This window comes from Octodon degus, unplaced genomic scaffold (assembly GCF_000260255.1).
Source record: "Octodon degus isolate 3935 unplaced genomic scaffold, OctDeg1.0 scaffold00017, whole genome shotgun sequence".
NCBI lineage: Eukaryota > Metazoa > Chordata > Mammalia > Rodentia > Octodontidae > Octodon > Octodon degus.
Genome location: NW_004524593.1, coordinates 2,265,123 through 2,277,530, shown reverse-complemented (window position 1 = coordinate 2,277,530; position 12,408 = coordinate 2,265,123). Strand labels below are relative to the sequence as shown.

The 12,408-nt window shown below is 44.9% G+C and overlaps 1 protein-coding gene across 2 annotated transcripts in view; it reads right to left on the bottom strand.

Moving 5' to 3' along the window:
* Tnr (tenascin R) overlaps positions 1 to 12,408 on the bottom strand; it is an 82,097-nt gene that overhangs the window by 55,193 nt on the left and 14,496 nt on the right. For both annotated transcript variants that reach the window (XM_004626781.1, XM_023710343.1), the window contains 3 exons: positions 10,571 to 10,721; positions 5,914 to 6,183; positions 27 to 212 (listed from right to left, as the gene is read on the bottom strand). In XM_004626781.1, coding sequence (XP_004626838.1) covers positions 27 to 212; positions 5,914 to 6,183; positions 10,571 to 10,721 — 607 coding nt within the window. The remainder of the gene's footprint in view (positions 1 to 26; positions 213 to 5,913; positions 6,184 to 10,570; positions 10,722 to 12,408) is intronic.

Genomic DNA, 12,408 nt, shown 5'->3' with positions numbered 1-12,408 from the left:
GTGTGTTCCAAAGAGCTAGGTCTTACCTGTGAGGGTGGCCCTGGTGGTGGGACCAAAGCCCTTGGGGACCAGCATCTCATGGTACTGCTCCCCTGCTAGTGTGCTGTACACGACCTTGTACTCCTGAACCTCTGCCTCACTGTTATCCCACTCCAGGTCAAGGCTGGTTGCTGTGCGGGAACCAACTCGCAGATTCTTGGGAGCATCAATCTCTAAAAATAGACAGACATCACCAACACCGAACATAGTAAGGTGCATCTGCAGTGCATCTTGAATTTTAACAGCCTGTGGCTGAGAGCCCACTCCTAACCCTCTGCTTCATGTTTCAGTGTGCTTGGCCCTAGCTTTTACTCTGCCATTACAAACTCCTCGGCCAGGTCAGAGGGTTTCATATGGGAAGTAGACATCAATACACTTTGTGTTTCCACCATAGTCATTCAAGAGTTTCAGTAGTGTGCTGGAAACTTGAAAATGAACAAGTTAACATTATACCCTTAAGAACAAAAAAAAGAAAACCTTGATAGGAGAAAATTAGGGATAATGCTCATGTGATTTCAATAGAATAGAACAATGTGAAATTTGAACATAAAGCTAAAAGGACATATTTGATTTCATGATGTCTTCTGGATTTACCTATGTGGACACAGCTGGAAGGTCATCAGATATAAGTGGAAGATGAGGTAGGGAGGAAGAATATGGGCTCTGCAGCCGGGCCTGAGTTTGACCCTCAGCTCTGAGCCTTGCAGTAATGGGATGACAGACATGTTTTTCACTCTCATGAGGATTTGCCCCTACACAACAGGGGCAAATAATACTGATTGATAGTCCACATTGCTGAAGAGATTATACAATATATGTCAAGGTTGCCTGGTACAGAAATAGATGTCCAAGTCCTGGGCTGGCTCCTAGTGGCCTCTTAAACTTTTCCTAAGTTTCAGCCATCTGACCCCCAAAGATGCTCTTAGGGTTCCCAGGTTTTCAATGCAATGAAGGGCATATCAGCATTGGGCTCTTGCCTACCACCCAAAGGAAGTTGCTACTCTCCCCTAGGACTGGTGATCTCCTTAGGCTCACTGGGGAAAGAAAGACATAAACAACTTGTGAAATAAGGTGCTGCCCTGAAAATCTGTTGCTTCAAGAGTTCCAAACAGTTCTTGTCTTTCAGACATGCATTTAATTTGGAGTGGAACAGCCATTTGTTCCAAGAAAACCTTGAATGGACTGTTGTAATTTGCAAAAGCAAAGCGAGTATCTGTCAATTGTTCTTGGGAAGAGGAGAATGCTGTGAATCAATCTGAAAGCAGAGGCTTGTGTGTGTTAGAAGCATTCTGTTTGGTGATGTAAATTGGGTGAATCTTTTAGCAGATTTCTCTCTCTCTCTCTCTCTCTCTCTCTCTCTCTCTCTCTCTCTCGGCAGAACCAGGAATTGAACTCAGGCCCTTACACTTGCCAGGCAAGTGCTTATTCTACCGAGCCATCTCCCCGGCCCCTCAGATTTATATCTTGGCAGCTTATATTTCTGGGAAGCACTTCTTCATTTAGTGTACTTTAGTGTGCTGGATCCTGTACATTCTTGGTGTGCTCCATACATTATGTCTCTAGCCACTGGGCAGAGAGGCAGGTGCAGGGCCTTGCAGAGGCCTCAGCACTACTCTGAATCTCAGGCAGGAAAAAGGCTGGATCCTGGCTGGGCAGGGGTGTGTGGTCAGAGATCAGCTAAAGTGAAAGCAATTGAAGGTATGACTAGGGTTAAAGCTGAGACTTACACCTCTTCAGAACTAATGGCTTTTGTATAAGGACACAAAGTAGAATCACTACCAATGGTTTTGGGGGTTTTGCCCACAGGTCTTGTACCCTGTAGGTCAGGGCAGTATTTTTTCTGAGAGGGGCTGGACACTTCAAATGCCAGTAACCCTAAGAGGCCATTACCAGAATACAGGCTTGGAAGGTGAGTCTCAGAACGGGGGTGAGGAGAAACGATGGGCTCTTGGGGTCTAGAAACCTGATGTCATAGAGAGGCATTTGAAGGACACCCCCTAGACTGGCACTAAGCTGGTCTGTGTAAAATGCAAGTAGTCCAGGATGAAGCAAAGACCCCAGGAGTTGTAAGCTCTGGCAATAGCCATATCTACTCTCTAAACCATAGGCTAGATCACACAATTTTCCTGCTCACTAACTCTCCTGTTCTCTGTATTATGCACTGCTGGTGATAGCCTGTGGGGCCCTGAATGAGTTGGTTCCGTCTGGTTCTCTGACATCACCTCCTAGTATTTCTACCCCTCCCTCTTCATGGCCCAGCTGAGCTGCCTTTTCCCTACTCTTGAAACACATTAGGCTAATTCTTACCTCAGGACGTTTCTTTGCACTACTCTCCATTTGCTTCAACTGCTGTTCTCTTGCTCCTCCTGTGATTTAGGTCACTTAGGTCTTAGTTAAAATGTAGTTTCCTAAGGTCTTTCCAAATTCCTAAATCCAACGGAGCTTCCCTTTATCTTACCCATTTCTCTTTTCATCATATTTAAATGTCGTATTTTTCTTTTCATTGTCCAATTTCCCCCACTAGAACGTCATTCATATATACCTGGATTTTGTTTATCTTGCTTGTTTTATAGCCTCAGTGCCTACAACAGTACTTAGACCAGAAGTTTAATAATCCACGCTAGTGACCAGATGAACGTTACCTCTTCTCTGTTTTATGTGTTATCACAAAGCCTCTAGAAAAGTCTTGTTACCACACAGTTTTGAGCTGTGGAGTTTTGAGGATGACTGGGATGAGTGGTACAGGGAAAAGGTCAGCTTTGACAAAGGCAGCTGGTCTGGCAAGCAGAGAAAGTCCCCTCTCACTGCCTGAGCCAGACAACTGGCTGAGTTGTCAGATGCCCTCCAGACTGCACTTGTGGCAGAACTTCCTGGAGCATCCCAGAGGGGCGTTGCTGCCCAGCAGGTGGAGCTTGAGCCCTTGTGGCTTGGGTGTCCTATTAGCCACTGAGGGCTGACATATAAGGCACTCCAAACTGGATGTCCTTGCAGGAAATATTTGTCAGGATGTCTAGGATCCTGGTGTCTCAGGGCTGTGAGAAGCTGTAGCATGCTTCTGTGGTGGCTTGTAATAATTTGACAGCCACCTTTGGCATTTCTTGGTTTGTATCCCTGCCTACACCTTCACATGACATTCTCTTTGTGAGCGTGGCTGTTTCTGTGTCCAGTTTCCCTTCTTGTAAGGACACAGTCGGATGGGATTAGGGCTCAGTCTAATGAGCTTGTCTTAATTTTCCTAACTGCGAAGACCCTGTCTCCAAAGACTCTATTATACTCATAGAACCTGAAGGTTAGGGCTTTACTACCACTTTAGAGGACAAGATTCTGTCCATCACATTCCAGTGAGGTCTGGAGCACTCAGGTTGGATGAGGTAGTGGCTGAATTCTGAGACTGAGAGTTGTGCTCAAAGGAAAGAGACCAGGAGACAGGATAGTCCCAGAAATTCCCCAGGACAGCTGAAAGCAGGGCAGCTGAGGTGGGGAGATTCGAGGGTGGCTTCCGTTCCTCTTGGCTGGTTCCTCTCTTGCCCCTGGCTTTGCTGCACTTCCATCAGAGTTCTTTCTGTTTAGAATAGCTGTAGGACCCAGGCACCATGCAGGAAGCAAATCTCTGTTTTAATTGCCTGTGCAATTAGTGCACTCCTAGTGTTGAAGTCATCACCTGGAAAAGCACTTTGGTTAATTTGAATTTAAGCAGAGTTTTGCAATGACTGGGGGCCCTACCGTGAGAGTCTGGGTACCCTTTCATCATTCAACTGGCTCCTGCTAACCCCGGACTTTGAGAATCTGGCTGCAAAATCTGTTTGCATCTTAGTACCCCATGGCTTCTTCTAGTCATGGGACTGAGGCGAGGAGATCCAGGGTGCAGGCTGTGCCTGCATGGAGAAAGCAGCCTCCTAACTACTGCCAAATCCACCAGGCAACCGGAAATGGAGAGTAAGAAGGAGCAGCAAACCAAAGCTTAGGGTGAGCTCTGAGGAAGCAGAATGTAATTGTCTTGATCAGAATTTTCCTGGGCCACCAGCCAATCCTGCTTCCATCTTGTCCACCTGAGCATCAAGAATTCATTTTTCATCACACTGCCTAAGAGCCCTCTTCCCCTTTTTTGCCTCTTCAAAATCCTTATCAGAACAGAGCACAAAGAAACCACTTTTCTAACTCAGTCTATCTGGAAGTGAAAGAAAGAATGTAGGACTTGTGGTCCGCAGCAGATATCACCGCCCTGAGCAAGAGGTGCTGTGTGTGGGAGGCAGGGGAGGCTGGCTTGGATTTTCTAACCAAGAAGGGATTTCTGACTCAGGCAGTCCCATGAACATTTTAAAGAATAAGTGAAGGAGAAGAAGGGAAGAGAAATGGGCAGAACTTGATTCCTTTTTCCCCAAAGCACACTCAGTGTCTGAGGATCCCAAGACGTGCTTAGTGAAAAATACCAAGGCCATACCCAGGGTGAGGGAGTAGAGTCTAGTACCAGAGCCACAGAGAGAGCTTCACAGAGTGTTTGCCTTCTGCACTTGTTTCCTTTGTGGGAGAGACTTCTGTGTGGAGGGAGCTCTAGCAAGAGACCCGTGGCCTCTCTTTTTTGCTAGGGAAATGGACTTAATGAATGCTGAGTTTTGTGGCAAGGCCCGGGCACAGCCTCTTGACCTCTCTCTCTCCAAGGATGGGTGGATCTCAGGGGTCAAGTATCTAGTCTGAGAAATCTCCATTTCTGCCATGTAGACGTAGTAGCTCAGGGTCACAGTGGCTGTTCAGTGTACAAATACATTTGACTACCACTGAGCTATCTGCTCCAGTCTAGAAGAAAGGTTGGTGTCCATTTGTCTTACTCTTTGACTTACTTATTATGATTTAAAACCCAAATGGAGCAGGGAATGCTAGTTATGAGGCTCCTGGAGGCCCCTGGACTCCATGTTGTGATGGGTTTAGGCTGCATGTGCAATTCTCAGTAGTGTAGGGCACTTGAATTAGTGATTCTTCTATTCTTCAGAAGGTTGTGGTTCTTTGATCTTACAAATACCATCAGTTTCCTTTGATTTGTGAGAAACTTGAAGTTGGCAGAGACATTCTTTGACAGGTGCCCTCCCCAAGGGAGAGAGGCCAAGACCAACAATCTGGATTAGAGACCCAGTTGCTAATCACAGACCTTGTTGATCCAGAAAGTTTGTCAGGAAGCTTGATGTTGCCTGTCCTACTTACCTGCTAGCTGGCCAGAGTGATGGGTACTTTGACAAATCACTCTGAGGTCTGGTCTCTCCTGACTGTTGGATATTCTTTGAGTCCTGACAGCCTGGGGAGGGGGTGGTGGCGGTCATCACAGCAAGGCAGGAAGTATTAATATGCACTTGATTCAGCTTCCTGTGCATGGGAACCTGACCTCCTGTTCCCCTAATGGCTAGTGTGTACAAATAGTGGGTGAGTCATGGATCTCAAGGGAAGGTCCTTCTGGTTGCAGAGGTTGGTTTTGTGCAGTAATAAGGTGAAGCATTTTGCTTGTGCAGTCATAATAGGCTTAGAGCATTTTGACAGCAATTTTCAGAAAGTGGCATAAATTGTCTAGAGGAAGAGGCACCCTTCCTGAACTCTCACAAAATTGCCATTTGGGCTAGCAGTGGGGAGCTTAAATGTTTTTAAGGCAAGCCCATCATTTTGTAAAGGAGAGACTGGGGAGCCACAAGGTGAAGGGACTCACATGGAGGCAGACATGTGGCCAGCAGAACTTGGGTGAGAAGCTGGCCTTCCTGACTGTTTTCCCATTACTCAATGAAGCTGACATCCAGGGAGGCCCCCAATTCTCACATCCTTCTTGTAGCAGCTGTTAGGATGCAGAGACCACTACACTCTCTCAGTCCTTTCACACTCCTGGCCCAGTCTTACCTGTGGCAAACTGGGTGGTCGTAGACTCGCTCTCATTGGTCCCTCGGACTGCGCTGACAGACACCTCATAGTGGGAGCCAGGCCGCAGGGCTTGCACTGAGTATTGGCTTAGGGGAGGCTGCAGCCGGAAGGTGGTTTTCCCACCTTCCCCACCCACTAGCCCATATTTCAGGAGAATGAAATCAACTTTGGCACGAGGAGGTGTCCACTCCACAAAGGCCACAGTATCAGAGACGTCTCGCACCAGGATCTGGGTTGGCCCATCGATGACTGGATAAGAGGGGTCAGAGAGAAGAAAAAGTTGATTGAGAAATAAGCCTTCACATCATTTCTCTTCTTTTTCCCTGACACTGGTTTGGTCAAAGAGAGGATAGATGGAGAAAATGAGGCATAGGAAGATGACATTGGAGCTCAGTTCCCCTTATGCCTGGCCTCAGACTTCTTATTCCAGGCTGTAGCTTTCAGGTGCTAGCACTTCCTCTTGGGGCAGGAGAATGACACTTTCTGGCATCTTTTTCTGGATGTGCTGGGACAGACACTGAGGACAGGGTTTTGGAGTATGTCAGGAGCTCAGCTCTGCCCTTCCTTGAGCTCTGAGGAAATGGCTACCCTCTCTGAACTTGAGGTTTTGATGTGGTTGACAAAAGCAGTGCTTCAAAGTTGTCCCTGTTTAGGGCAGCCAACAAGCTGCTGACTACACCCCTCACCCCAGCAGATGCACCTGCGGACCTGAGAGGTACCTTCTGAGGAAATGTGCTGCTCAGATTAAAAGGGACCCTGGCTTGGGAGTGGCCACTCTGGATCATTTTTTTCCCCTGGTGGCTGCAAATTTTTAAGCCATCAGGGCATAGAAGGCACACACAGGCACTCAGATTCTCCAGGACATGTCCCTCAAGTGCCCCTGTGCAGCAGAAGAGACATCTAGCTGGTCTCCTGTAGGGCCATCAATCATGGCTCCAGCTCCCACTTGGGGTCCTTTCACATTGAGTTATACTGAGTAGGGGAAGTGAGAGACTGTAGACTGAGAAGAAAAAAAGAAAGGGCTTGCAGGGAATAGAAAATGGCATTCTAAACGTCCCATGGAATGTCTGCAGAGCTAATATTCCTGTCTTTAAAAATTGCTCATTACTCACTAAAAGAGTCAGCCTAGACTTTATGTTCACATTGGCTTTGTTACTATAGCCCTTTGGCTAGAGTTTCTCATTGCTAATATTCTTTAAAGATTGGGAATTGGCACTGGAAACCTGGTCCTCTAATTAGCCTGTAGTGGTCCATATGGAAGTAGGCCTGGGGGGGTGGTTCTCTACCAGATTCATATAGAAATGGGCAGCTTCTGGTGGAAGATAAAGAGAGGAGAGGAGAGGAGAGGAAAGGAGAAGGAGAAGAGAGGAGAAGGAAAGGGAGGAGAGGATAGAGGAGAGAAAAAATAGAAGAGGAGGAGAGAGCAGACATAGAAGCAGAAATGAATGGCCATGTGGAACCTCTAGAGAGATATAAAGAGTAATTCACTTCTTAAAGTTCCAGTTTGTGGAGCAAGTCTTTTATGAGGCCCACATGAATTTCTGGTTTCCATGAGATGTTCTATGTCCTTCCAGGAAATTCTCTCTTGCTTAGTCTAGGTAAAGTAAGTTTCTCTTCCTTAATACCTTGGAGTGTTAGCTAAGCCTTGTTTTTAACCAGCATTTCTGGGACCACTTTCTACTTTGTCTCGGGAAGGGTCTATCCCTCAGTACTGTTGCCAGACCAAAATGAAAATCACCAGACCATTTTGGAAACATTTGGTTTGGTGTTGAAACAAGCCCTGCTTTTCATATTTGAGGCAGTCATGCGATATAATAGGAAACACTCAGACTACTACTCTTCAGTATGCTGTGCTCAGTGGCTTGAGATAAGTAGGACCTTTTAAATCTTATTTAATTGAATTATAAGATGGGGAGTAGCTTCCTCATTGTGGGAGAAGCTTGGTGCCTGAAATGAAGTAGTCAGTGAGTGTGACGTGGATGAAATGACTGGATGAGCCTCTTCATGCGTGAGGAGGAAAGGGCAGAATTTCAGTGAACTGGAGCTTTAGAAAAAAAAAAAAAAGTCATCAGGAAAGGCTCCAATGGCCACATGAAGCTTTTGTCCTTCACCATTTTAGATCCCCAAACCCTGTTCATAATGGATTGACCACATTAGCACATGATTATGTAGCACAGAGGGCTCTAGCTGCAGGAGGCCTTGTATTTGCATTCACAAAATGGCCTGTCTAGAAAAAGCGGTCTGAGTACGGATCAGGACTCAGCACTTCACAGGAGGGGATTGGTGTAGGTCAGATTGTCATAGAAGGAAATAAACAATTGTTTCCTAAAAAGGGCAGATGGAGTTGGGAGCCAGCCATTCTTTCTGTTACCACTGTGAGATTCTGCCTTTTGTTTCGTCACTTGGTAGGAATGTCCTAGTCCAATCAATAAAATCTTGGCTTGCTTTCCAAACAAACATAATCGCTATTCATAAAGTAAGCTGGAATTTATGTGTTTCTTTTTTCCATGGCTACCATATACAAAGCTTAAAATAGGAATTTATGTTTCCTTAATTGAAAAACATACTGCCAGGTTCTACCAAAGCATCTGAAAGCTTTGCTTTTGATCTCAAGGGACCTCCCCCTAATATTGCAAATTTTATGAAATTGTAATTTGGGTGTAAGACTAAGCCCAGGTTGCATGCCCTTCTTTAAGTACTTCCAATTCTAGGGAAGAAAAATCTTCAATTGCCATGTTCTCTCTCTTCTTGTAAACAATCTCCTTCTAGTATTCTTTTCTCTGCTGATGATTCTCAATTTCAAGTCACAATAATGACTTGGGGATCTTCAGCCTGTCCATAACCAAAGTGGAAAATCCACGCTTGTTTTCAAATGTCAGTTCTGCAGGTTCCAGCATAACCTTGCTGAGGAGCTGTGTGCCCTGGCCATTCCTGAGATCCCTGCAGAGCATGGTAGAGTTTAGGCCGTGGTGTTTCCTCTAAAGCATTTTTGGATTAGGATAGTGATTTTTAAAGGCTTTTCTTTTTGAGTGAAACTTATTTTTTCAGGAACTGAATCTTAAACAACTTTCCCAAGTGTAAAATGCTTGGGCTTGGAGCTGCCCTCACCAGCACCTTGGAGAGAGAATAATTCGGGGTGTGGCTCTCCACCAGATCCTGGCCTCAGGGCACAGCCGTGGAGCTTTGGGATGGGACAGGCACACAAGCTGGTGCCATGGTGGCTTTAGCCAGTTTTCCTGGGCTGAACATGAGCCCCAGCACCCAGTGTTATGTAGCTTGTATAGAAATAGCAGAGGGTAAATTCCTACTCCATAAACATGGTCTAGCAACACTGTTTTTGCACCTATCTCAGTTTTTGTCACTAACAAGAAAAGTTGCTTAGAAAAGAAAAGTCTTACTCAGCTGTTTTATCAATAAGTTGAAAGGCAAAAATTAATACCATATGCTATATACTTCAAAGTTTTGAGAAATTTTTGGTGAAAACACATACATATCCTTTACAATGGCTAATTTGAAACATGGAAGGTGAAGGTCCCTTGTTAGCTACGGGAACAATATGGCCAGATATGACACGGCTAATGCCTTAGTCCTGTACATGTGATCTTGAATGAAGTGCACTGTGGGAATGAAATAATAACTTGCCACCTTTACTTACTAGTTTTAAATGGTTTATCTTCTGTTGTTTTTACTTTTAAGCATGTGTTCTGGGTAGCTTTGTGTACATCATGTTAAGCACTTTTTCTTATCTGCACAGCGCTAATCACTTCGTGAACTCCATCTGTTATGGGTTGTGTCTAGTTGGCCCCCCAAAGCCTCATGCAGTTATGGGGTAGAGATCTCTAGAGTTTGAAACTAGCTCATGATCCACTGGGATTATGGGTTTTAGTACGGCTGAGATTATGGGTTTTAGTACTGCTGGGATTATGGGTATGAGTGTTACTCCCAGCCTAGAGTGATAGCCTGAATGTAATTTAAGGGAGGGAAACTACCTCTCTGTAGCCACTGTTCTCTGTTGCCATCGTTGCTGCTGCTCCTCCCTTGGCTCCTCTTGCTCTTTGCCACCACCGTGAACAGATGCTTTCTGCCCTGTGCCTCTCTGTCTTGGAGCCAGCTGAGTGTGGGCTGAAACCTCCAGCAATGTGAACTGAATAAACCTTTCCTTCCTTCATTTTGGGTGTCAGGTATTTGTCCCAGCAACGAGAGAAGAGTAACTGAGACACTATCTAATTTAATCTTTATATCATGTCAATGAAGGTGTTACACAAAACAGATGTACTGAGGTCTGATAGAATTTATCTGACTTGTTCCAAATCTCAAACTAGGCAAGACTGAGTCAACTCTTGTTGGTCCCAAGGCTAATGACATGAGGGGGCTGACAAAAGAGGCCGCTTGGTGAATACTATCAGAAAAGTCTTCACAGATTTTCCACCATGGGACACTCTCCCAGGTTTCTCTGCTTGCTGGTCTAAGCACTGAGCAAGATGGGCAGCTAGGCATCTGGTGGAGGAGATCCTTCTCTGGGCCCCACATTGCCTCAGCTCACCTCTCTTTCACTCTCTACTCTCTGGGCAGCTCTGCAGTTGCTTTTCCTGAGTGATGAACTGTGCAGCCCTAGAGGAGGGTCGGAGGCACTCACCTGTGGACACGCTGGCTGAGGTGGGAGGGCTGCGTGCTTGCTCTTTCAGAGCTACCACGTTGACAATGTATTCCTCCCCAGGTTTTAGTCCTGTCTGGTTGAAGGAAGTGACATCGCTGGGGAGCTGAGCAATCACTCCTCCTTCATTGTTCTGTAGAGTGGGGAGAAGTGAAGAAAGCAAAGGAGCAAAGTCACCAAGAGAGAATCGCCTGAGAGGAACATAAAGGTGTAGAGCCCTGACTGTGAGCAGGACATAGAAATCAGGGCTATGTCTACAGCCTCTGTACTAACCTGAGTTTTCTGAGTTTGCCAATAAAAATTAACCATGAGGAGATATAGATGAGTGCTTGCCAAAGATTAAATGTTCAATGGTTACGGATAGCATCAGTCATTTTTGGGGGCACTTATTGTGATGAGTATGCCCTTCACTATTTAGAAGAGTATAATTGTGTGTTTATGTGTATAAACATCTTTCTATGTACACATTACATATTTTAAGCTAAGACATTTTCAGAAACTTTTTTAATGAGCTGCAGCTTTTACTTTGCTATACCTGGAATTTCTCATGGTGCTACATTGGGTATTAAATCTGTCATTGTCTAGTTTCCTCTCTACCCAGATGAGTTAAGACTCAATGACACAACCATAAATTACAAAGAAAGGAAAAAGGAAGCAAAGAACCAGGAATATTACAAAGGAGAGAGGAAAGAGACAAACTAGTAGAGGAGGTATGGAGAAATAACAACTTAATGATGTTGGGTCCAGGGTCAGTCAGTCAGTCTGTCTGTCTGTCTGTCTGTCTGTCTGTCTGTCTGTCTGTCTGTCTATTTATCTATCTATCTCATACATGCCATCTATATTTTAATCATTCATTTTTATCTGTATCCTTGGAAAGAGAGGAGAAATTCCTGTCTGTGACACTATCCTTCTTCCCTATTCTTTGGACTATATGTCATTCAGAAAATGTCCTGTATAGAATTTATAGCTGTACTCTTACTAATCAGTGTGATAAATGTCCCTGGTGACTTCACCCTATAGGTTACAATAGTTATTCCATGTGGCCGTATATTTGATCTTGGCACACATTGACCATCACCTTTCTTATTTAGAGCTTTACATATTGCGAGCAAAACAAGACAGCATGGCATAACTCTGCTTCAGTAGCAGAGTGGCATGATTCTCTCTGCCTCTCTATAAACCCAGTTGCTTGCCATTTTTCTTGGTCATTTTAACTCAGACGAGACATGCAATAACTAACAGGCCTAAAGCCCATATTTAGGTATAGTAAACTTGCCGTCATATGACTACATCTATGTAAGAGAAGGAAGCATCTTGGTACAGTGGACAGAGCCCCAGAATAGGAAGCTGAGACTAAGGATTTTGTCTTCAGCCTGGCTGCGAGTATATGATATCGTTTAAGTTCTCTGAGTCTTAGTCTCTATAAAATAAATTTAAAATTAAAGGTCTTTTGTAGCTCCAAAAGTCCATGGCTCTAAGAATTTTGGAATATAAGAATTCATAAAATCAGTCTAGTTAGGTTGGCATTTTTGTCTGAAAGAGAAGTCCTAACTCATTAAGCATCTTGTTTTCAAATTCACAGAAATTATGTTTCTCCGGATTCTGGTGCTACCTCAACAGAACACTTGCACTGGAGGCTGTTTCCTACAACCCTTGTTATCAAAGGCCAAGGTGCTGTGTTTGGAGCCACTCTTGTCAGTCAGTCCTCAGGTCCTTGTGAAAGAAGATTCTGAGCCTAAAAACTCAGGAAATACTGTGTGTGTGTGTGTGTGTGTGTGTGTGAGAGAGAGAGAGAGAGAGAGAGAGAGAGAGAGAGAGAG